This window comes from Astyanax mexicanus, chromosome 6 (genome assembly GCF_023375975.1).
Source record: "Astyanax mexicanus isolate ESR-SI-001 chromosome 6, AstMex3_surface, whole genome shotgun sequence".
NCBI lineage: Eukaryota > Metazoa > Chordata > Actinopteri > Characiformes > Acestrorhamphidae > Astyanax > Astyanax mexicanus.
Genome location: NC_064413.1, coordinates 17,899,616 through 17,926,191, shown reverse-complemented (window position 1 = coordinate 17,926,191; position 26,576 = coordinate 17,899,616). Strand labels below are relative to the sequence as shown.

Sequence of the window (26,576 nt, the reverse complement as noted above, 5' to 3'; positions counted from 1 at the left end):
CAGATCGAATCTTTATGCCAAACGATAAAACAGTATTTTGCGAGGATCTGCATTTCTTGTTCTAGGACTCCTGCTACAGTCAGGAAGTGGATTTTTGTGGATTTTGTGCTTTGAGCCAAGACTTTGCTTTGCTTTAAGCAATGACTAAGTATATGCTTTTCACATGCATTTCTGCAGCGTCTCTACTTGAGAAAGCTGAGAAAGGCCCGTCTCCCTCCACCCATCCTCACACTCTTCTATAGAGGGACCATTGAGAGCATCCTGAGCAGCTGCATCACTGCCTGGTTTGGGACCTGCACCGTCTCTGACCGCAAGACCCTCCAGCGTATTGTGAGGACAGCTGAGAGGATCATCGGCGTCTCTCTCCCCTCCATCACGGACATTTACACCACCCGCAGCATCCGCAAAGCAACCAGCATTGTGAATGACCCCACTCATCCCTCACACGAACTGTTCTCCCTCCTGCCTTCGGGAAGAAGGTACCGCAGCATCCGGTCCAGCACGACCAGATTCTGCAACAGCTTCTACCTCCAAGCCATCCTCAACTGCAGAGACTGAACTGATTTCTTTTCTATTCTTTTCTGTACTGTCACTCTACCCCACTTACCCCAGAAAATGAAAGCACTAAAAAACCCTACTACCTCACTGGACTCTATTGCACACTACGTAATAGAGGTAATTACTACCTCACTGGTCTTTTTTGCACACTGCATAATTTGCACACTGTTTTGATATTTATTTTTCTTTGTCTGTATTGTGTTGTATTGTCTGTCTGCACTTTTTGTACTGTTGCACTATTGTTCTGTCTACACTGTGTGTATGTGCACCATGGTCCCTGAAGGAACGTTGTTTCGTTTCACTGTGTACTCTGTATATAGCTGAAATGACAATAAAAAACACTTTGACTTTGGACAAGCTGAGAGACATAGCAATATCTCTGTGAAATAAAAACCTGCAGCCACACTGGCCCAATGTACACAAGTATAAGATCCCTGCTGTAGAACAATATTACAGGTGTCACGCAGCCTGACTCTCCTTCCACACCTCTGGACTCCACTTCCCAGAATCCTTTGGGATATGACGTCACCGTCAGTCGCTCGCCATCGCCCAATCACGTTGCGCTCCGGCGCTCAGACTCACCTGTGTTCTGAGGAAGGTCCGGGTTATGCTCTCTGTTTTTCTGTATTTAAGGTCGCACTGTGTAATGTATCTTCGCGAGGTATTGTCGACTTATGTTGCGTACTAAGCGGTTTCTTCCTGTTCTTGGTTATTGCCTTCTCGTTACGACCCTGTTTTCTGATTACCGGTTAATGTCTTTTGTTTTGCCCTTATTGGATTTGATGTTTGGTTGGACTGTTTCTCGGTTACGAACTCGGACTGTTTATACGACTACGTTTTCTGTCTTTGGTGAGATCTTTGTTTACCTGGCTATACTGTTAGCTACATTTGCTTGCCTGCCTGTAAATAAACCTGTGAGTACATTCTACTCGGCGTGCGTCACTCCTCACTACCTGGCGTTACAACAGGATTTTGCACAAATAAAGCTCAGGTTACTCAGCACTATGCAGTTTTTAAAATCCTTGTTTTGTGTGCTTTCCCAGAGTTACATAGTGTTTGAAGTGCCTGAAGTGGTAATAAAGCTGTAGTAGAAATAATGCTTATTCTCAATAGTACTAGTAAGTGGAGCATCAACATCATTCTGAAACTTCTGCTATTTTAAGGTGAAATGCTACATAATGTTAACCTTTCTCATTACAGTATAATATACCATTAGTCATAACTTTATTTCTGTTGCTTGGGTTGTGTTATCCGTCGTGCTATCTGCTGTCGGTTTGACGGGGATAGGTTCCCCCTTTGAGTCTTGGCTCCTCTCGCTGTTTCTTCCTCCTGCTTTGAGGAAGATTTCCTCACTGCTGTCACCTCTGGCTTTCTCACCAGGGGCTCAGACCCAGTTCCCTCTAAAGCTGCTTTGTGACAGTGGCTGTTAAAAGCGCTGTGTAAATAAACCAGACTTGATGTGAAGTGAAAATAAGAACATGCTCCATAGAGACACACTTCTGCACATTTTAAAGCACAATTACAGTTTATTTGCATAATTTAGCATATTGGAAACAATGTGGAAATACAAAATGGGGGAAGACCAATGGCTTATTCATTTTATTCAGCAAATATACATAAGAAATGTGTCTCTAAAATGTTCAGAAATGCCATAACTGACCTGTTTATTTACGCATCTTGACAAAAATCATTTAAAGAGGGGTGCACAGATGTTTGCATACTACTTTATGTGCTTTTAGATATACAGTGAGGAAAATAAGTATTTTAACAAGTTCTCTCACTTAGAAATCATGGAGGGGTCTGAAATTTTCATGAGCATGTCCACTTTGAGAGACATAATCAAAAAAAAAAAAAAATGAAAATCACAATGTATGATTTTTTTATAATTAATTTGGGGGAACAACCTCCTTTCCTCAGTTAGAGTGTTGAAGATGGATCATGGCTGGGTCTTCCAACATGACAATGACCCAAAGCACACAGCCAGGATAACCAAGGTTCGTAAAAAACATATCAAGGTTCTGGAGTGGCTGAGCCAGTCTCCAGACCTAAATCCTATAGAGCGGGAGCTCAAACTCTGTTTCCTGATTTTTTTTTCCTCTGCTTTTCCACAGACGTGGAACCAGCACCATTTGTTCACAGCAGGAAAACCAAAGAATACCAGGTCACTCATCTGTGGCCGTGTTTGAGAATGCACAGTTGTCTGCTGAGGAAACACAGTATTTACTCTGGATTTGGTGTTCTCCGGAGTTTCAGGATAAACTTGAAGGGAGAACTAGGAAGGAGAAAGTCTATGGTGAACTAGAGGAGGATTTATCTCGGGCAGGGTATGTTCGCACTAAAGAACAAGAGATAAACAGACTGAAAAAGTTTAAAAATGGAGTGGAGCTGGACGGGGAGTGTACCAGCATTTTATGATGTGTTGGACAGCGTGCTGGGCAGTAGGTCAGCTAACCAGCAGCGGACCAGTGCAACCCTGGCTCTCTGACTCCGTCCACATCAGCCAATAGTGTCGGTACGTTTACTGATGTGACGTTTTGACGGTTCCACTAAAACTGGTGGAAACGCGGACCAGTTCGCTGAAAAGCACCGCAATCCTTATAAGTCCGAACGGAACTGGTTCAAGAACCAGAGTTCTTTTGGTGGAAAAGCGCTATGTGTTTCTTAGTGACAGCCCAGAAACCGGGCTGATCTGGAGAAGATCTTTATGGAGGAATGGGCCAAAATCCCTGCTGTAGTGTTTGCAAACCTGGTGAAAAACTACAGGAAACGTTTGACCTCTGTAATTGCCAACAAAGGCTACTGTGCCAAATATTAACATTAATTCTCACAGGAGTTCAAATACTTATTTGCAGCAGTAACACACGTTTTTTTTTTTTAGATTATGTCTCTCACAGTGCACATGCACCTACGGTGAAAATTATAGACTCCTCCGTGATTTCTAAGTGGGAGAACTTGCAAAAGTCGCAGGGTGTTCAAATACTTATTTTTCTCACTGTATAGACTCATTGTCAAGAAATAGTTGCACCTAAAAGCAATCAACCAATAGGAATGAAACTTGGAGGGTTTGGTGTCAGCCATGATACATCCAGAAGGCTAGGTGCCAGGGTGCCCGATTAATACTCCAAAATCTCGATCATATGTGAATATTCAAGCTGTATGGGATGGGTTATCACAGAACACCATTAGGAACCTCTACAACATGAGTTACACATACAGTACATTACACATTACTTCTGTATGTATAGCTAAATAATTAGTACCAATATTAAATCATTTGACTATATCAAGCTAAAATGTCAGAAATAAAGGAAAACGTTGTATGCGAAGGTGTTTCTTTTCACTGGTACTCTACATTCAAATGGAAATGGCAAAAGTCATGGGACAAGACACAAGATACTAGTTCCTATTCTGCGTTCCCAGTAAAGCACTGCAATCCGACTGCACTTCCGTCTGGGTGCAACTATTTCTTTGTAGATAAAGTGTATAACCAATAAATGGCAATAAAACCAAACTTTTATTTGTGTATTTTTTTGTGAACACTTTGTTTATGCTTTCAGAGCAGATGTGTGTTCACACTAGTGATAAATATGGGTCACATGGGTCTTCTGAACACAAATGTGAACCAACAAGGCTAGATCAAAAATTTTGAACTGTGTTTGATACGGCTTTTCAAGTCAATAGCCAATTGGTGGCAGTTCCAATATAACAAACTAAAATACATACAAAAATGTGCGTTTTTGCGGTGCGTCAATCAGCTGTTCACCCAACTCCACTCTTCAATCTTCCGAGGTGTGTCCCACACTACCACCACATGTCGTCGCCTGCGCTGCTGCGTGTGCTGGCCCTTTCTCGGCCCTGCAGCCGCAGCATTTCCAGCACGCTCCTGGCGTAGGCGTCCCGCAGGTTGACCCCCACCGCCGTCACATCGGAGGCTGAGCTGCGCGTCAGGCGCTTCAGGGCCTCGCCGTGCCGCAGCGCCGCCTCCTTCATCTTCAGAGTGAAGTAGCAGGCCGAGAAACGGTCGTTGATGATGGCGATGGGGAGGGCCAGGATGAGGATGCCCGAGAGAATGCAGATGAAGGCCATGACTTTGCCCACAGCCGTGTCAGGACGAATGTCCCCGTAGCCCACGGTGGTCATGGAGGTGGTGGCCCACCACCACGCGCAAGGTACGTTGGTGAAGGTGGTCTCGGGGATGTCGTGCTCGATGGCGTACTCCACGGTGGCGAATATGGAGATGCCCACCGAGAGGAAGAGCATCAGGAGGCCCACTTCTTCATAGCACTGAGCGATGGTCATGCCCAGAGACTTCAGACCTGAGGAGAGAAATATGATATAAGTCAAACGCAGAGTTCAATCATACAGTTATTATGATTACATTACAATACAATAAACAAATATACAAAATAACACAGGTTCTACATTTCTATATTATTTGATTGTATTAATTCTAATTATATAAGTTGGTATTTAATTTTTCTCCTCAGATCCACAGTGGAAAGAGAACAAGATGTGTAGTAATGATGGTGGTCTCTGGCTACAATTGTCAGTGTGAACAGAAAAAATGAGCAGAAATCACATATACAGTACGAGTCAAAAGTTTGGACACACCTCTTCTCATTTATTATGTTTTATTTATTTTTATGATTTTTTTCATTGTAAATTTAATATAGAAGACATTAGTTATACAGGAACAAACCAGAATATGTTTTATGCTTTAGATTTTTCTAAGTAGCCTTATTTATCTTAGAGAACAGATCTGCAGACGCTTGGTATTTTAATCTTAGTGTCTTCATGGAGTCTTGAAGGAGTTCCTGGAGGTGCTGAATAATAGTTGCTGTTTTTTTCTTCATGCTGTGAAGCTCCAGCTTATCCCAAATCATCATCTCAGTTGATCAGGTTTAGGTCAGGGGATTGTGGAGGACAAATACCTTCTTTTGTTTATTGTTTTAAATGATTAATTGTCCATATTTGTCCCTTAATTGTTTTCATGTATGTAATATTAATACACAATGTAGAAAAAAAGGACATTGAATTAGGAGGTGTGGCTTTTGATTGGTACTGTACATTCAATACAGTAGGCCCCACACTCACATCCCTCAGATTGCAGAGTGCAGCATTCTTTAGTTTTCAAGGGAAATGGCAAAAGTCATGGGACAAGATACAAGATATTAGTTCCTATCCTGTGATCATATTGCTTGTGAATTGAATTGTACCAGTCATTCAATATTTCTATATATAACTATATATATTGTAACTTTATAACTCAACCAGTAACAGCTCTCCCCTGATGTTTCCTTGAACTCTATTGCACTCACCATATGTTCCCCATATCTTGTGTACTTTAACTTGATTTTGATATCATGTAACTAAGATTACTTTCACAAAATGCTTTGATCTGAGTCGTTTCAAAGCATCAATGAAACATAGTTAGCTTTCGGGTGTGCCTTCTATTTGTGCAACGGGTGTGCAACCTTAATATGTAAAACAGAGACCATCTGTTTGCATATATCTTCCATTGCTTTGCTTTGCTCACTGTCAGTGTGTAGTCAGTCTACTTTTTTTCTGTATTCCTTTGTATCATGTTATGTTGGGTAGCTGCTAGGCCTCTGTGTTCAAGGTTGTAGGAGCAAATATTTATTTTTCAGCTGTTAAAGGGGCTTTTTGTTGACTTCATGCTATAGTGGCCATCACAAGCTTTACCTAGGCTGACTTAAGTCTTGTATTAGTAAACATGTTCCCAGTTCTGGCCAGGTTTTAAAATCTGGATTCTGGTTTACAGTCACATTAATTTTTGTTCTGCATTGATTTGACCAGGACTAGATACTGAATTTAAGGTCCAGATTTAAAGACTATTGTTTGAGTAATGACTATACAGGGGTTGGACAATCAAACTGAAACACCTAGTTTTAGACCACAATAATTTTTTGTTCTGGTGGAAACAGGAGAGTTGAGGTGCACATTGAGTTCTGCCGTGATTTGAGCAGCCGTGGTTTTATGTTTCTTGGATACAATCCGGGTTAGCACCCGAACATCCCTTTCAGACAGCTTCCTCTTGCGTCCACAGTTAATCCTGTTGGATGTGGTTGGTCCTTCTTGGTGGTATGCTGACATTACCCTGGATACAGTGGCTCTTGATACATCACAAAGACTTGCTGTCTTGGTCACAGATGCGCCAGCAAGACGTGCACCAACAATTTGTCCTCTTTTGAATTGTGGTATGTCACCCATAATGTTGTGCTCTTACCCTGCTAATTGAACCCTCACACTCTGCTCTTACTGGTGCAATGTGCAATTAATGAAGATTGACCACCAGGCTGCTCCAATTTAGCCATGAAACCTCCCACACTAAAATGACAGATGTTTCAGCTTCATTGTTCAACCCCTGTACATTTACCAAAAAAAAATGTTTTTTTAATTAAACATTATTCAAAATCAAATTCTTACATTGAATTGAATACAACTTTGAAATTGTGAATTTTGCACAGCCCCCACACAGGATGATATATTGTTTAAATCATCCTGTTATACAGTCTCTGAATTTCCTGCACATATAGTACATTATATAACACCATCTCAACCCAACAAGCGAATAAAAGGCGATGCTCTTGCAATGCAGCAGTGTTAACAGGGTTTTTCAGCACTGACATTAGTAATGCTAAAAAAAAAAAGTCTTGCTCTGCAGTAGGAGTTTTTGCAGCAGAGAGCCACTTGAATGCACATGTTGAGCTAGTCGTGAAGTTTAAAGCCCTCAGTGAAGGACATTTATAGCTGCACCTTTCAGTGTTTAAAAAAATAGTTTAGGTTTCAGCCTTACAGAAATTGCCAGTATTGACGTGTGAAGCTCTTGGAGAAGGGCTTCTGAAAAAATGATTTAACACCATCCAAGAGATGTCAGTCTAAATATAGGCCCCATTGAACAGCTGTTATCATTTCACACTCTGAGATGGCGTGACACTCTGTGAATTTCTTCATTTATCTTTTGTGTCAGCCTCACTGAATACATTTACATTCCCCACTGTGTTTAGACACAGCAAGTTGCCTATTTATAAAAAGTTTTCTAATCCTCATGAATTCACACAATTTCTGCCTTTGTGAAAGGATGAAAATATTCCAGTCCATCTGTAGATGCATTAAGTAACGCAGAGGCATCTGGATCTTCTAGCTTTTTCATAGTAGAATCCACCAATTCCACCGAAAAACCACTTCTGACAAGATTTTACTGCTAGAGCTAAAACCTTGTCTAGTGTTTGAATACTCTGAGTTATATCCGCTGCCCACACACTGAATAGATATACTGAAGATGTCCTTGAGTCACATCATATTTTCTGAACAGCAAACTGTACTCCAATTAAATTCAGTCAGTATACCTTAAAAAACTACTTTCCTCTCTAAAAGGAGGACCAATTTTATTATAAGCATATTAAATATTGTCAGATAGATATTGTGCCCTATCTGGAGGGGATTAGTTTCTCAGGGGGTCCTGGAGTGATTTTCTCTTTTATTGGGGGTCCGCTGTGATTTTGGATAGGGCTTTTGACACACCTGCCAAACACAGTGGCTTGCAAAAGTATTCATACCCCTCAAACTTTTTTTCCATTTTTTTCTTCTTACACCCACAAACTTAAATGTATTTCATTGAGATTTTAGGTAGCACATAATTGTGAAGTGGAATGAAAATGATAAACGGTTTCAAAATGTTTAATCAAATAAAAATCTGAAAAAGTATTCAGCCCCTTTTACTCTGAAACCTGTGCAATCAACTGCCTTCAGAGATCACCTAATTTGAGTCCAGCTGTGAAGGCCTCAGAGGTTTGTTAACTTGTTAACTAGAACACTAGTGAAAAACAGCATCATGAAGACCAAGAAACCCCAGAGACAGGTCAGAGATAAAGTTGTGGAGAAGTTTTATGCCGGGTTAGGTTATAAAAACATTAAACTATTGTAGGCCTGTCTTCAGTTCTCCCACATGTGTCATTTGTAGCTCTGCCTCCTCGTTACCTGTCCCCAGCTGTTTCCTGTATGTATATATAGCCCCTTTGTTTCGGTGGTACCTTGTCTGTTCTTGTACGTCTTCACGTCTGTTAGGTTGCTAATCCTTTGTTTTCTGTTTCAGTGTTTTTAGTTTCTATGTTCTGCTTTGTTTCTTGTTTTTTAAATAAAATATTCGCATTTGAGTCCACCTCCGCATCCTTCCTGCTGCAACTCCTGACGATAACGTTGTGATGCCAAACATTAATTTCAAAAAGTTGCAAAACATTCTTATAAAGTTCTCTGTTAGCTGTAATCAAACATCCTCACTAATGCTCTTGTGTTGAAATAATACAATCAAATTGTCAAAGCAATGTTTTAACCCTTGTGTGGGGTTCATGTTTGTGTTACTCGTTTACTTTGTTACTTGTATTTAATTCAGCAAAATTAAGCAATTTTACATTAAAATGCTTTACACATGCTTGCTTCACCTAAATTACAAGCTATATAAACAGCTTACATGGTTAATATTTGCCCTTTACCTTTCTTATGTTACATTTCTTTCAAGAAGTGCTACTCTTTTTTTATTAGTTTTTAAATAAAATGTAAAAGAAAATGAATTTAACTCAAGATATGAGTAGAAAATTTGTTTAGTTTCAAATTTACAAATGAAGCAATGTTTATTAGCCCTTGGCCAAACATACTGTATGTAATATAAATGTTGGGTTGGGGGGGTGTGCAGTGTGTGTTTATCGAAAATGTGTTTTGATATATGTTTCTCACAAAAAAATGAGCCAATGCCAATGAGTTTGAGTTAGAAAAAATATTTTTTTAGTATCATTTGATGAAAAATTAAAACGGGTCCCACAGACCCGAACACCACACAAGGGTTAATATTTAGAGTATGGCCTGCCTTGGAGAGGAGAATTTGTTATTGCACTAAATAGAGAACATAATGTGCAGAAGACACAGTGAATGAGCAGATTCTAAGGGTGGGCAATAGACCCTAAGATAAGAACACAAAGTTTCTGAGTATTTTTGCTTATTTCAATAACGATATTCTTTGTAATATGCAAAAACACTGAAAACATTTAATTGATTTCAGTTTAAATAATATAATGCAATAACATCAATGTTAATGATTTATTTAGTATAGCAGTTTCAAACATTCAGTAGAAACAGTAAAAACTGTAAACTTTTGTTGAACAGCAGCCTAATAATGTAACAGTAGCATAATGATGTAACATAAAAATAATGTAATATAACAAAATGCATGTATATAGAAACTGCAAAGATAAAATCTAATATATAATATAATATGATCTGCACATATCGTGCACATGGCTGCGTGGAAAAATACACGCTGTGCTCCATCAAACCGGCAAAACCAACCTATTTGCATCATCTTTCCATCTCATGCCCTGAATGTTCAAGGCTGAATAAAGCTTTTTAAAAGACGTTCATTCAGAGCTATTTCTATGAAGGCTGCCACACACGGCTTAACCTTCATCTATTCATTTTGTGGTGGTTTGTGTTTCTCTCATCAGATTAGCCAGCGGAGGGGACAAACACCTTCAGAGGCGAGGCGAGGCGAGGCGAGGCAGAGTGCAGATGTGAGAGACACACGTTTATTAAAATGGGATGGAAATAACAGCGCAGTGGCTGCTGGCTGCAGATTCCCTTTGTGGATTATCTGCCTGTGTTCACTTGATAATAAAAAAACACATTCATTCAGAAAACAAACATTACAGTGGCCGCTGCTGAGAATTCGGTGCAAAGCACAATATTAATCCACAGTATTAAACAGCTACAGCTTTGGATAAAGAACATCACTGTCTCAACAAATCAGCAAAAAAATAAAAGCTAGTTTTATTGCTTAAGTACCTGAACTGACCACACAGTCTTTCATCTTCTACAATTCATTTTAGGATTTGAAAGAAGAGATGATGCTTTTAGAGAAAAGTTTATGCTCCTTGGATAAAGAGACGCTCACTGGAAAAAACATGCTGCTCTTTAGAAAGGAGATAATGATGCTCGTCGGAAGAAGAGATGATGCTCTTCAAAAGCTGATCTTTGGTAAAAGAGAAAAAAGACATGATATTCTTGTAGAAAATGGATGATGCTCTTTGGAAAAAGAGATGATATTCTCTGGAAAATTAGATGATGCTCTCTGGAAAAGGAGATGATGCTTTCTGAGAAAAGAAATGATGCTACCTGGAAAAAGATTTGATGTTCTCTGAGAAAATGGATGATGCTCCCTGAGAAAAGAAATTATGCTCTTCAAAAGATGCTTTTTGGAAAAAGAGAAAATATTCTTTGGAAAAAAGATGATGCTCTCCAAAAAAGGAGATAATGCTCTTTGGAAAAAAAGATGATGCTCTCTGAAAAAAATTATGCTCTCTGAGAAAAAAGATGATGCTCTCAGAGAAAAGAGGTGATGCTCTCCGAAAAAAAAAAGAGATGATGCTCAATGAAAAAAAGATGATGCTCTCTGAAGAAAGACATGATGCTCCTTGGAAAAAAAGAGATGATGCTCGCTGAGAAAAGAGATGATGTTCTCTGAGAAAAGAGATGATGCTCTTTGGAAAAAGAGATGTTGTTCTTTGAGAAAAAAGATGATGCTCTTTAGAAAAAGAGATGATGCTATTTAAAAAAAGAGCTGATGCTCTTTGGAAAAAGAGATGATGATTTTGCAGTGGCTGTATATAAATGTTTTGAATCCATAACTGAATAGCGCTGAAAATTCAATGAAAAACACTAAATTAATGCACAGTATTAAAAACAGCTTTGGATGAAGAACATCATGAATACCGTGGCTGAGCAAATCTGCAAAGATAAAGGCTGGCTTAGCTGCATGATCAAATAAGCCATTATTCCTTATGTACCTGAACCAACTAAGCAGCCTTTCATCTTCTGAAATTCATTTTAGGATTTGTCATGAACTAATGCAATAAATCTCTCTTTCCCTCTAGACCTTATGAAATGTGTCAGCCCCCTCTCCAATGCCCTCCGCTGTCTGCTCTGAAACATCCTTTTCTTTAATTATTTAGCTCCGTGCTGCATCTGAGAGTTGAACCCGTTTTTTCCCAAATCCACAAGATCAAAGCTCACCACACTCCGCTCCCAAACTTTTTCTGCTGCCGATAGGACTCCTCTCCTCCCAATCTCTGTGGTACAATAGCGAAATGTGAATGGATGAATAAATTTGCTCTCTTCTCGCTCTGACACCAAAAATAGCCCAGCAGAGTGAAAGTTCATGAATTATGTTATCTCTCCTGCACAGGGGTATGTTCTCTCCTGCTGCAATTACAGACTTTAACTGCATTGTTTCTAATGAAACAAATTCATTTTCAGTGTCAGGTAATTACAATAAATAATCACGCTTTCATGGTTCCCAAGCTGACTAGTGTCAAACCTTTAATAAATGTACAAAGAAAAAAAGAGATTTTGCTCTCTGAGAAAAGAGATGATGCTCTCAGGAAAAAGTGATGGTGCTCTCTGGAAAAATAAAAGATGCTCTCTGGAAAAAAAGATGGTGATGATGCTCTCTGGAGAAAGAGATAATGCTCTCTATAGAAAGAAATGATGCTCTCTGGAAAAAGAGATGGTGATGAAAGAGATGATGCTCACTGGAGAAAAAGTAGGTGATGATGCTCTCTGGAGAAAGTGATGATGCTCTCTATCAGTGTTGGGAGTGTTACTAACGCCGTTACTTTTTTTCAGTAACGAGTAATCTAACTAATTACTATGACTGTAACTATAACGCCGTTACCATTTCCGACACCCCGTTACTGCACGTTACTTTAGCCGCTCTATGAACTTTTTTTTTTTACTTCGCTTTACCCTGGTTAACCCCTCCTCTTTTTGCTGAACTTGAGCTTCTGGCCGCTGTGCCTGTGTGTTGGCGTGGTGAAGTGAGGCACAATTGTGACGATTTGCTGCTCTAATTAATTCAGTGATTGCCGTGGACAGGCCAAGTTCCGAATTAAGGACGTTAAGCTCTTTTTAGCTACTCCGGTTTTTGTGGTGCTGCTGCTTTCTTAGATTCTTTTCTTTTCTTAGATTCTTTTCTTAGATTCTCCGCCCGAATCCCACCTGACCTGAGGACCGACCCGAAATCGGGCTCCTATTTTTATTTTATATAAAGCTCTGGTGTGATAATCACAATGTTGCTAAGTAACCAATTATTATTGTTCACTAAAGCGAGCGAAATAGCGAAAATTGAAAGTGAAAAAACATTTGTGTTAACTGAATCTAATAAAAACGGTAATTAAAAGGAAAAAAACAACTATCTCGAACGGTATTTTGTGTTTATAAAACTAACTAAAACGAACTGAAATTACTGATAGAATACCCTCATTTTCGTGTTTATTTTATTTATTAGCGCTGTTGTACAGCGGAGTTGTACAGCGGGCGGTGCCGAGCGCGCGGCACCTCGTGGTCCGTTAGTTCTTGTGTAAAGCGCTCGCACCGCAAAATATGACAGAAAACACTGAGAAACTGCAGAATTATGTATGGGATTACAATATGCGTGCGAGGCAGATGAAAGAGAAACAGGAGATACAGTGTGTGAGAACATTTAGGAGCTCATACCAAAACACGCAAATCTCTCTCTCTCTCTCTCTCTCTCTCTCTTTCTCTCTCTCTCTTTCTCTCTCACGTTTCTTAGATTGATCTCTCTGATGAGATGTGTGAAAACTAATAGAAACTAGCAAGCCCACCCTAAAAACTTACTGAACATAAAAATAAATAAATAAATAAAATTAAACTATAATAAAAATGAAAAATGTAATCACGTAGCTCTGGGCGCACGTGAACGCCTACGCGTTTGACTTGCAGCACTGTGTGTAGCTGTTCTTAAAAATCATTTAAATTAAATAATAGTTCTATGCTTTTATGTTTTATGTTTAGTGTTAATTAACATAATTCTGATTATATTTCGCTCATTCAATCAGCCCCAAAACATACAGTTTATGTTTATCGGCTCATAATGACAGTTCGAGCCGAGTTCGAGTTCGGGTTGAGTCGGGCTCGGGCAGAACGTGCACGGGCTCCGGCTGGGTCGGGTCGGATTTTTTGGGCCCGATCTAAACTCTATTCTCTTTTGGTGAAGCTGTTATATTAATACCATTTTAACGTCATTAGATTGTTGTTTTTGTCCATTATTTTGTTTTGTTTATATACATATTTCCATTGAGTGTGGCTTGGTTTGTTTAATTTCATCCCCAGACGCGTTTTTCCGTTTTTTCCGTTTTAGTAATTTATTTGGTTCTGTGGAGAATTTCGTTTTGTTTTTTTGAAATTCGTTAGATTATATTTTTGTCAACATTTTGGGTTCATTTTCGTTTGTTATTTTTCTAATAATAATAGTAAATGCATAATTGATTTCCTTTTTTTGACGGGCGAATAATAAAAAGTAACGCATAGTTACTTTTACTGGTAACTAATTACTTTTATAGTGGAGTAACTCCGTTAGTAACTCAGTTACTTTTTTGGAGAAGTAACGAGTAACTATAACTAATTACTTTTTCAAAGTAACGTGCCCAACACTGCTCTCTATAGAAAGAAATGATGCTCACTGGAAAAAGAGATGGTGATGAAATAAATGATGCTCTCTGGAGAAAGAGATGGTGATGAAAGAGATGATGCTCTCTGAAAAAAGTAGGTGATGATGCTCTCTGGAGAAAGTGATGATGCTCTCTATAGAAAGAAATGATGCTCACTGGAAAAAGAGATGATGATAAAAGAGATTATGCTCTCTGGAAAAAGAGATAATGAAAAAGAGATTATGCTCTCTGGAGAAAAAGAGATGGTGATAATAAAAGAGATGATGCTATCTGGAGAAAAAGAGATGGCGATAATGCTCCCTGGAAAAAAAAGAGGTGATGATCCTCTCTAAGGAGTAAATGATAATCCCTGGAGAAAGAGATTGTGATGATGCTCTCTGGAGAAAGTGATGATGCTCTCTATAAAAAGAAATGATGCTCACTGGAAAAAGAGATGATGATAAAAGAGAGACTGCTCACTGGAAAAAGAGATAATGAAAGAGATAATGCTCTCTGGAGAAAGAGATGGTAATAATGCTTTCTGGAGATGCTCTCTGGAGAAAGTAATGATGCTCTCTGGAGAAAGAGATAGTAATGATGCTTTCTGGAGATGCTCCCCGGAGAAAGTAATGATGCTCTCTGGAAAAAGAGATGATGTTTTCTAAAGACAGAGATAATGCTCTTTGGAAAAGGAGATGGTAAAGATGCTATCTGGAGAAAGAGATGATGATGCTCTTTAAAGGAATAGATGATGCCCTTTAGATTCAGAGGAAAACATAATGAAGCTCTCTGGAAAAAGAGATGAAAAGGCTCTGTGAGGAAGAGATACTGGTCTCTGAAGAAAGAAATGATGCTCACTGGAAAAAGAGATGATGATAATGAAGAAGACGATGCTTTCTGGAGAAAGAGATGGTGATAATAAAAGAGATGATGCTATCTGGAGAAAAAGAGATGGCGATAATGCTCTCTGGAAAAAAAAGAGGTGATGATGCTCTATAAGGAGTAAATGATACTCCCTGGAGAAAGAGATGCTCTCTGGAGAAAGTGATGATGCTCTCTTTAAAAAGAAATGATGCTCACTGGAAAAAGAGATGATGATAAAAGAGAGAATGCTCACTGGAAAAAGAGATGATGATAAAAGAGAGAATGCTCACTGGAAAAAGAGATAATGAAAGAGATAATGCTCTCTGGAGAAAGAGATGGTAATAATGCTTTCTGGAGATGCTCTCTGGAGAAAGTAATGATGCTCTCTGGAAAAAGAGATGATGTTTTATGAAGACAGAGATAAAGCTCTTTGGAAAAAGAGATAGTAAAGATGTTATCTGGAGAAAGAGATGATGATGCTCTTTAGAGGAATAGATTTGGAAAACATAATGAAGCTCTCTGGAAAAAGAGATTAAAAGGCTCTGTGAGGAAGAGATAATGCTCTCTGAAGAAAGAAATGATGCTCACTGGAAAAAGAGATGGTGATAATAAAAGAGATGATGCTATCTGGAGAAAAAGAGATGGTGCTAATGCTCTCTGTAAAAAAAAGAGGTGATGATGCTCTCTAATGAATAGATGATACTCCCTGGAGAAAGAGATTGTGATGATGCTCTCTGGAGAAATAAATGATGATCTCTGGAGAATGAGGTGATAATGCTCTGTGGAGAAAAAGATAGTGCTAATGTTTTCTGGAGATAGAGATGATGCTCTCTGTAAAAAATAAATGATGTTTTTTCAGGAAAAAGAGATGATGCTCTCTGGAAAGAGAGATGATAATCCTAGAGATGCTAATAAACACATATCAGTAGAGCACACACTAGCATATTGGTGTCTCATCTTTTCAGTGATGAATGGAGTAAAGGGGGTGTAGAGGGGGCTGATAATTTGTGCATACCTCCATTAACTATAAACCAACACAGTGGAGAAAACTATATGTGGTAGGTGCTTTATATACAACAGCCAATAGCAATCAGCTTATCTTTAGCAAAATAGTAATAGATGGGACTTGATAACATTTCATGATGCACAATACATTATAGTTCATTTTCCTGAGGTTGGATCAGTTGGAACAATACAATACAAACAACGTAATTCCACATTTAAAATACAGCATTTTACTGGCAAAGCTCTGAATGGCTTGTGGCAGAGTTTTAAATCTGTTAAAGCTCACCTTCCGCGAAAATCCGATTTTTCTTGTTTTTTGTGGAATACAGTAGGTCTCTCCGAGTTGAATGTGTACACCTGCACATTAAACTGTTTTGCAGCCCCCATTGTCTGCAGGAGCTAAGCAAAGAAATCCCCCCTCCCCCCCTCCGAAAAACGGGTGAATTTTGAATTATCTTTCTGCCTACGTAGGCAGAAACTCACAGACCAGCCCACCTTGGCTCGAGAAACTCCCAGAGGCGGAGCTGAAGCGACGCAACATCACCGCTCATCAGTTAGGAGGTGGGAGGCAGTGAGCGGCAGAGTGGTGGAGGGGCGTCGCAGTGCTCCTAGCCAATCAGAGGAGAGATATTTGCATGCTGTTTGCATGTATGAATATTCATGAGCAAAGCTGGAATCCGGTCATTTTGGACACACCCCTAAAACAGTCCATTAAAAAAGAGCTATACAGAGACACCTGAGCACTTTTTTTTTACAAAAACGGCTCACATGTCATTCATTCATACTAGAGACCACAACTAGACATTTTAAAATGAAAGAAAAAACGACGGAAGGTGACCTTTAATATCTGGGCTGGGACACATGAAAAGTTTGATAACAGCATGGAAGCAATATGTTAAAACAATATGTAACACATTATGCCACTGGTGATTAATTACTTAAAAAAAATGCTAATAAGACATGGTTTTGAGATTTTTGTGGCTGGGAAAATGATTAAAAGGAGTTTAAAACATTCCTAACAAAAATATGTTCATTTTGTTCCCTGAATAGAATAGAATAACATTTAATTAGAAAAATATTCTGAAATACACACAGCATTGAAAATTACGCAATCTGCTTTCCTTCTCCTGATTCGTCAAATGTGCCTACTCATGTCTTTCCACAACATACAGTGCATTCCTCCTCTGGTGCAGAAGTTACTAAAGGATACAGAATTGCAGCAGTGCTTGAGTCACTCTGTGTGAACCATTACAGCGAAACAAAGAACTTAGTTGAGAAAGTAATGAAATAAAAGTTAATGAAAGATTGCTCTTTTTTAATCTTCTGTATTTTCTTTTTAGATGGTTTTATATAAGGATTCTGAACTTCTGGCCTTGTCCTAATGTGATTTTTTCTTAGCAAACAATGTATTTGATAGATCATTAAATATACTAGGGGTGTGCCATATAGCTTCATACAAAAGAATTGCTTTTTGATTTTTCAAACAAGAAAAAAAATCCTATAGTGATAACTGTGATAATCTGTATTGTTTTGCTATTTACTGAGAGGTTTTAATGGTGTCTATAAATGTTTGCAGTGTTAATGCATGCACTAAACATTCAGTTTTGTGGTAGATGTTTTGTCACATTACATTATTATTATTATGTTATACAAAATGTATTGGTCTTGTAAAGTTACAGCTTGATTTGTTTAAAGGTCACCTTCCGCGAAAATCCGATTTTTCTTGTTTTTTGTGGAATACAGTAGGTCTCTCCGAGTTGAATGTGTACACCTGCACATTAAACTGTTTTGCAGCCCCCATTGTCTGCAGGAGCTAAGCAAAGAAATCCCCCCTCCCCCCCTCCGAAAAACGGGTGAATTTTGAATTATCTTTCTGCCTACGTAGGCAGAAACTCACAGACCAGCCCACCTTGGCTCGAGAAACTCCCAGAGGCGGAGCTGAAGCGACGCAACATCACCGCTCATCAGTTAGGAGGTGGGAGGCAGTGAGCGGCAGAGCGGTGGAGGGGCGTCGCAGTGCTCCTAGCCAATCAGAGGAGAGATATTTGCATGCTGTTTGCATGTATGAATATTCATGAGCAAAGCTGGAATCCGGTCATTTTGGACACACCCCTAAAACAGTCCTTTAAAAAAGAGCTATACAGAGACACCTGAGCACTTTTTTTTTACAAAAACGGCTCACATGTCATTCATTCATACTAGAGACCACAACTAGACATTTTAAAATGAAAGAAAAAACGACGGAAGGTGACCTTTAAACTGAATATTTGGAACTGTTAAACTACAGATAAATCTTCAAAGCTGATGTCTGTAAGTTTTGGGATTTAGGGCCCTCTCTGGTGAGAATGAGTAATTGCACTGAACATGCAGAAGAATCATTTTAAAGTGGGCGGGTGTGATGTGGTCTCCTTTCAGAGCAGATGGATCCGATTCCAGTTTATGGCTCAGTCAGAAACCTCACTCCATTGTTTCTTTGTTTTTACTATGAGTGAATGAGATACTGAGTTCTGAGTTTCCCCTTCTGAAGTCTCCATTGCTTCACCAGCCGCTTGCGTTCAGTAACTGAGCCGGATCCTCTTTTAGAGGCTGCACATGTAATGTAAATACGTAAAAACGTGTGACGTGGCCAGAAGAACTCCCGTAAAAAGCATCCGGACACCCTAGTTTATAGCATAAATATATTAGACTTAGCAGGGATGGGCATTCCAGCACACTGGTACCATTAAACACAATATTGTATCCCTTCTCCACTCAGAAATGCTTCTGCTTTTAGTTTAGAAACAAAATAATACAGACTGCCACTTTAACATTACACTAAAATATTTTTCAGTGTTTTATCATTTCACCACAAATATTGTTGTCAAATACCCATAAATATTATTTTAGACCTATGTTGCTCATCCCTCATATGTACTCCCGATCCAAAGTATATTTTCCTCTACTGGATAGATTTCTAATACATTTCTAATTCTAATAAAACCTCCTAAATATTTTTTTGTTGTTGTTTTATTACCTGTGGAATGTCGTCCGAGCTTCAGCATTCTGAGGGACCTCATCAGTCGCAGCACCTGCACCACCCGCCCCACGTTCTCCAGCTCTGTGGATCCCCCATGCAGACACTCCACTGCCAGCGTGACGTAGAAGGGCAGGATGGCCAGCAGGTCGATGATGTTCACCACACTCCTGCTGAACTTACACTTGTCCTTCACACACAAGAACCTGAGCACCAGCTCGCCCGTGAACCACACGATGCAGATGTACTCGAGGATGTCCAGGACGGATGCACCGAGGATGGTGAAGTCCAGGGAGATCAGGGCCATGTTCACGATGGACACCACCACGAAAAAGATGGATAACGTCCCAAACGTCTTTGCTGCCTTTGAGGAGTCCGGCTTCTCCATGAGGTCCCAGAGTCGCTGCCGCAAGTCCTGACACAAAACCCCGGCAAAGTCCTCCTCATCGCTGTCCGCCGCTTCTGCTTCCTTATGGACGTCGAGAGATTCCTTCATCTCCTTCCGCCGGTAGTACTTGTCCCTGCAGCAGTTGTCTATGCGGAGCTCGTCTATGCCCCAGTACTCGATTTCCTGCAGGAAGGAGACCACACAGAGCTCCTCCCTGACGTGCAGGTGGCCCGTCTTGTAGAAGTTCATGACATACTGAAACGTCTGCGAGTTGCGGTCAAAGAAGAACTCGTTCTCCAGGAAGTCTGCGTCGTCGCACAGGTCTAAAGCCGAGTCTCGCGTGGACAGGGCCAGCTTTCCCAGTCGTGTCTCTGGGTGGGAGGCCAGAAGCTCCTGGGAGAGGATATAGCGGCTCCCTCCCACATTAATGATGAAGAAGTCCAGCGGATTGTCGGAAGGTGGAGGTGGTTCGCTGAAGAACACGCTGGAATCCAGGGACAAGACTGAGGCGCTGTCCCCACAGAACTCCGCTGCACTTGATGCATTACTGATCATAGTGCTCTATATGGGGTAGAGCCTTGAAGACACAGAGAAAGATCCATTAAAACAAGCGCAATAATTAATCAAGCATGTGTATTTTTAATCAGAGAATCTCCATCTGTTACAGCGTGAGCTTCAGCAGACATAATGACGATGATGATGCTGTCTGTTCTTCTTTTTTTTGTGATGCTTTATTGAGCACAGATGATTAAATAATAACAGCAGACAAAAGCACAAAGACGAGGGTGCAAAATGAGGTGCAAATACACTGACATTCCTAAAGTGATGGGATAGGAACTAGTCCTTGTCCATGTCCAATGAAAACTAAAGAACGCTGCACTGACCTGCAGGATACTTGTGTGGGGCCTCCTGCATTAATAGTGGATTTTTGTGATTTTTGACAGACTTGTTTGTCTGTTAGATCAGACAATTCTGTCCATTTATAGCCAGACACTGCAGGTCACGATCATTACCACTCACTATATCAGACAGACCTCACTATAAGTCGCCTTGTCATTAACACGCTTGCCAGTTCTCAGCTTCACTCACAAGATAACACCTTACAACTTCTGCAGCTGTGGGTGTTACCAAGTTGGTGCATGCATTTTGAGGTCTTCTTTACCATTTATGTTTACTCATAGGACAAATAGAAAAAAAAAGTTTATGCCAGATAGGCCTGCCACAGTAATTACATTACTGAATTATCGTACAATATATTGGCATGACCGCAACAATTTTACTCATCAAGGATGGTCAATTAATGTGAATGAATGGGCTTGGAATGTCAGCTTTGTTTAAAAGCACTGTTTTTATACATATTTTTGTCATTAAAACTATGTCACAATATTTACATTAGCAATTTATTGTACAATATATGGACTAAAACTGATCTTTGTATCACTCATTTTCTTTTTCTTAGCAAGAAGAGCATATTAATGTGAATGGCCAGAATGTAGAGGTTTATGATCATTTCAATTTTTGTATTTTAATTTAGATTCCTAATATGTACTTAAAACTATTTACTGTGTTTTTGTATAATTATTTTATACATATACATAATATGTTAAACTATATATATTTTAAATAATCTCAAAACTAAAATAATCTTGCTTAACACATTTATTTATGGGACATTATATTGCTCACACAAGTGTAGCACTGCCAGGCTAATGCTCCAGCTTTAGTGGAAATCTGTAAATCTAAGCTTACTCAGCCAAATAAACAGTTTTCAGGAGAGAAATCTGTGTAGTTTAACATCCAGCGCTTATTTGACTTGTTTGACTTTTTTTTTTTAAGAATTTCTGTTTTTTTTTTTTACTTAACTTAGCTTAGCTTTACAGGTCACCCAGTGGCAAGACCTGCTGAATTAGAAGGAAAACATGGTATGGTGACACCCTTATTCCTTACTAGTGTTGCATGAAATGTGCCTTATAATCCAGTGCACCTTATGTATAAAATAGACCAGAAAATAGATATTCATTGATAGTGCACCTTGTAATTCGGTGCACCTTAAAGTGCAACAAAATCCGGTATAGATTTTTCTGACTGTTTTTCTGATTGTATTGTTTACCCTAAATCAAGGCTGTACGACTTTATCTGCAACCTTATCTTATTGGTGTTGCTGCAGGTTTTTATTGTAAATAACCAGCAGCAGACCTAATTTAGTTATATGCATTGTTCATTCTTTAGACGCTTGATGGCATGCTTCTGATTGGCTGGAGCTTGCCGATAGTCTAGACACCTCTAACCTTTAAAGATATTACATAATGCAATAACAACCCTACTATGCCCAGCATACAATATGTTTTTTTCTGGACACCAACTTAATTTAACTCAAATAAATACCTAATATGAACCTAATTAAATTTGCTCATTACTTTTTTTTTCACAGCGTAGTATGCGTGTTTGGAAAGCTTCCCTTATTTTTTACTACACTGCTCCTTAGTGAGGTTCTCTTCAATGAATGTGTAAATTCCCTAAAAGTTCCCTCCTCCACCAGCACTGACTGATCACACATCAGATGCGGAGGGTAAGAGACGAAGCCTTTGGCACTGTCCTACATCTTCAAAGCGGCTCATTGAGATTTAAATATTTTAGCTGGACTGTCTAATTAATTGGTCTAATGGTACTATTCTTGTAATCATTAATTCTCTTTGGTAAGTTCCTCTATAATGTTGTCATGATGGTAATTCTGAGGCCTGCATTTTTAATCAGATCTCATGAAGTAGCCTTAAAGAGGTCCGAAAGCCAAAGCTATGCAAGCGGAGAGACGTGTGAAACTGCGAATAAAGATGAGCACCAGAGCAGTGAGGAGAAAACAGGGATATGATCTCATATATGATCTGGTATTTACCCAGCTGGCCACCAACATCAACATACATTGTTATCTGGTTGAATGTAGGCTGTGACATTGAGTGACCAAAATTCAGTGTCAATACAGTGCAGAGTGCGTTTACATGCACAGCATAACGTGTTTACATAACATCAGAGTTTGTCAGTAATCTGATCAATCTATTTACATGAACGTGTGTTGTCAGATAATAGGAAAACTCAAAAAGTCAGGAAATAATTAGATTTTTGATTTGCAACCAGCCATTAAACTAAAGAAGACGTGATGTCAACATTATGTAAAACCAATTAGAGCTTAGAATCTCTGCCCAAACCCGATCCGGTTCAGGCTAAAAAAAATGTATCTGTGATCTAGGTGTCTAGTTTTTAATGTTATTTTTTATTTTATGTAAGTCTATGGAGTGATAATCACAATATAGCAAAGTTCGAACAAATCGAACTGTTTTTTTAAAAAAAGTTGCACAAATGTGCACTGCACACACCCCTTGTCCGTATTATGCATTTGACTTGCAGCACTGTGCAGTGCATAGCTTTATAACTGTTTTTGTGTGTTTTTGCACATAGACTATAAGCTCAATATAAAAAATTAGTTTGTTCAATATTTCTTTTCTATTCTTAAACCATGTTTAATTATATTAGATTAGAGAAAAGTCATTCAGACATCATTTTTGTAGCCTAATTTACTGACGTTTAGTCCTGTGGATCATTGTTTACATTGTTCGTGTTTTAATCTTTCGGAGATCTATTCTTAATAAACATTTTTCTTAAATAATAGTTCTTTTTTAGTGTTGCATTGTTAATTAACATCATTCTGAACAGATTTCACTCATTCAAACTGCCTGAAAATCAGTTTTAAAAATCTGCACTCTTCTCATTATTCATGACCTGTCAGAGGCAGAATTTATCTGCCCAAAACTGTTTAATTTACTTCAACATTTAATAGACAGAGGGCATTAGTGATATCACAACATGGTATTAATGTATCACTGATGTCTTGAGAAAGCAGGTGAAAATATATATAAAATATACTAGTGCGTAATTCAGATAAAAATGTAAAACTTATTTTTATTTATTTTATTGTTGATGATTATGGCTTACAGTTAATGAAAACCCAAAAGTCAGTACCTTAGGAAATTAGAACATTATATAAGACCAATTGGTACTTTTGGCAGTGTGGGCAGTGTGCCAAGTCCTGCTGGAAAATGAAATCCACATCTCCATAAAAGTTGTCAGCAGAGGGAAGCATGAAGTGCTGTAAGATTTGGTGGGAAAACACTGCACTGACTTTAGAAATGATAAAACACAGTGGACCAACACCAGCAGATGACATGTCTCTGCAAACCATCACTGATCATCAGTAAAGTTTACATTTTGTCATGCCTGAGTAACTGCGCCCCCCCTCCGGCACTCTCTGAGAGAGCACTATGCCCATATAAGGACATCCGCTCCTTCAGAGCACACACACACCGTGATTGCGGACTACGTCCGTCAGGAGCCCACGCCCAACCCCTTGGACAGCGCCGGGAGTTTACTCCAGGCGCTAATGTAGTGAGTACCTCAGCCAGGGGGTTGGTCTCAAAATCATTCCTGTTGCCAGTGCTAATACGCTGTGTAAATGAGTCTTTCTCTGTTTTAGCCCTGATAGACTGTGGTGCCGAAGGCAACTTCATCAGCGCGGAGGTCGTGGAGCGGCTCCAAATCCCCACTGAACCTGTCAATCCCTCCCTCCGTGTCACTGCTCTGGATGGTCAGCCGCTGGGTCAGGCTCCTATCACGCACGTCACCCAACCCACACGTCTTGCTGTCTCCAGCCTTCACAGTGAAGAAATTAGACTTCTAGTCCTGCCTCAGACAGACCATGCCATTATATTGGGTCTCCCCTGGCTTATGAACCATAATCCCCACATCTCTTGGCCTGAGAAGGAGATAATAGCCTGGTCCCCTTACTGTCAGCGCCACTGCCTGGAACGAGTTCCGGTTCAAGCCCACTCTACACGTATAGAGAGTCCTGAGCCCCTAAACCTAATTGACATTCCTCCAGAGTATCACGACCTCCAGGAAGTTTTTAGTCAGGTCCAGGCCACCAAGCTTCCTCCTCACCGTCCCTATGACTGCTCAATAGACCTGGTTGACAATCCTATCCTCTGAATCCTATCACTGAAGCTCTCGCTCAGGGATTCATCGAACCATCCAGGTCCCCAGTAGCCTCGGGTTTCTTCTTTATCAAGAAAAAGGGTGGGGGTTTTCGTCCCTGTATTGACTATCGGGCCCTGAACGCAATCACCAAGCGCTTCCCTTACCCCCTTCCTCTGGTGCCATCCGCTTTGGAACAGCTTAGAGGTGCCCGGGTCTTTACTAAGCTAGACTTAAGAAGTGCCTACAACCTTCTATGAGTCAGGGAGGGGGACGAGTGGAAGACAGCATTTCTTACCACCTCCGGCCATTACCAATACCGGGTTATGCCGTATGGGCTGGCCAGTGCCCCATCCTTTTTTCAAAGCCTTATAAATGATGTCCTCAGGGAGTTCCTTGGCAAGTTTGTGATAGCATATTTGGATGACATTTTGATTTACTCCCCTGATTTCCAGTCCCATGTGAGCCATGTTCGCCAGGTCCTAGTCCGTCTACTTGAGAACGAGCTATATGTTAAGTTAGAGAAATGTGCGTTCCACCTATCCAGAGTTTCCTTCCTGGGGTATATTATTAGTAATGAGGGGGTAGTCATGGATCAGGAAAAGGTTCAGGCAGTCCTAGACTGGCCCAAGCCTACCTCAGTCAAAGAGGTTCAAAGCTTCCTGGGATTCGCCAACTTCTACAGGCGATTTATCAAAATCTTTAGCACCCTGGCTGCTCCTATCACTTCCCTTTTCAAAGGTGCCCCTAAGAAGCTAGTGTGGACACCCCAGGCCGATAAAGCCTTCCAGGCCCTTAAGTTGGCTTTTACTTCCGCCCCAATCCTTAGACACCCTGACCCCCAGAAGCCTTTTATCGTAGAGGTAGATGCATCTGACACCGGAGTGGGGGCTGTTCTCTCCCAACGCCATGGGGAGAGTGACAGAATCTACCCAGTGGCCTTCTTCTCACGTAAGTTGAGTGCAGCTGAACAAAATTATGGCGTGGGAGATCGTGAGCTCCTTGCTGTGAAATTGGCCTTGGGCGAATGGCGTCACTGGTTAGAAGGTGCTGCCTTTCCTTTCCAAGTGATCACCGACCACAAGAATTTGGAGTATCTAAGACACTCAAAGATAGTAAACCCCCGTCAGGCCCGTTGGTCCCTCTTTTTTTCACGCTTTGCTTTTTCAATTACTTATAGACCAGGTTCCAAGAACACCAAGGCCGATGCCCTGTCCAGAGTCTTCCAAAAAGGCCGTCCCATCCAGGCTAGTGCCATTCCTGTCCTGCCCCCTAGTGTTAAGATCCAGGCCATTCAGTGGGATCTAGACAACGAATTATCCCAGGCCTTAGTAAATGTTTCCATACCCCAGGCCTGTCCACAGGGACAGACCTATGTCCCTGCTCCCTTTCGGGTCTGCCTCGTCACTTGGGCTCACACGTTACCCTCATCAGGTCACCCAGGAGGGAGGAGAACCTTCCACCTTCTCTCTCCGAAGTACTGGTGGGAGGGCATGAGATCAGACATCAATAAGATTGTGGCATCCTGTAGTACCTGTGCCAAATGTAAAACCCCTAAGACTCTCCCCACAGGCAAGCTCATGCCTCTCCCTGTCCCAGAACGCCCTTGGTCCCATCTGGCTCTGGATTATGTAACTGATCTGCCCAGCTCACAGGGTTTCAACACAGTCCTGACCATCATCGACCGTTTCTCAAGGGGGGTGCATTTTATCCCCTTTTCTGCTTTGCCATCCACCCTCCAGACTGCCCAAGCCTTGGTGGACCATGTATTCCGCAATTTCGGTATCACAGAGGACATTGTCTCCGACCGTGGCCCCCAGTTTATATCGAGAGTCTGGCGTGCCTTTTGTCAGCATTTGGGGGTGAATGTCAGCTTGACGTCAGGGTATCACCCCCAGAGCAACGGCCAGTGTGAGCGTGCTAACCAGGAACTAGGAAAGTTCCTTCGTGTGTACTGTCATCAAAATCCAGAGGACTGGCCCAAGTTCCTGGTCTGGGCAGAAATGGCCCAGAACTCCCTCAGGTGTGCCACAACTGGTCTGACCCCATTTCAGGTCTATCTGGGCTACCAGCCTCCGCTGGCCCCCTGGACTGCAGTGGAGACCCCGGTACCCGCCATTGACGACTGGATGCGACGCAGCGAAGAGGTTTGGATGTCCTCTCACCAACATATCCAGACCTTCCTGCGACGCTACAAAGCTCAAGCCGA

General features: G+C 40.5%; 1 protein-coding gene across 1 annotated transcript in view; it reads right to left on the bottom strand.

Moving 5' to 3' along the window:
• Nucleotides 1-2,064: 2,064 nt before the first annotated feature.
• The window catches only part of kcnv1 (potassium voltage-gated channel modifier subfamily V member 1), a 28,874-nt gene continuing 4,362 nt past the window's right edge, over nt 2,065-26,576 (bottom strand). Inside the window, exons 2-3 of the mRNA XM_007228869.3 lie at nt 18,958-19,922; nt 2,065-4,874 (exon numbers count right to left, since the gene is read on the bottom strand). Coding sequence (XP_007228931.2) covers nt 4,360-4,874; nt 18,958-19,900 — 1,458 coding nt within the window. The 5' untranslated portion in view covers nt 19,901-19,922 and the 3' untranslated portion in view covers nt 2,065-4,359. The remainder of the gene's footprint in view (nt 4,875-18,957; nt 19,923-26,576) is intronic.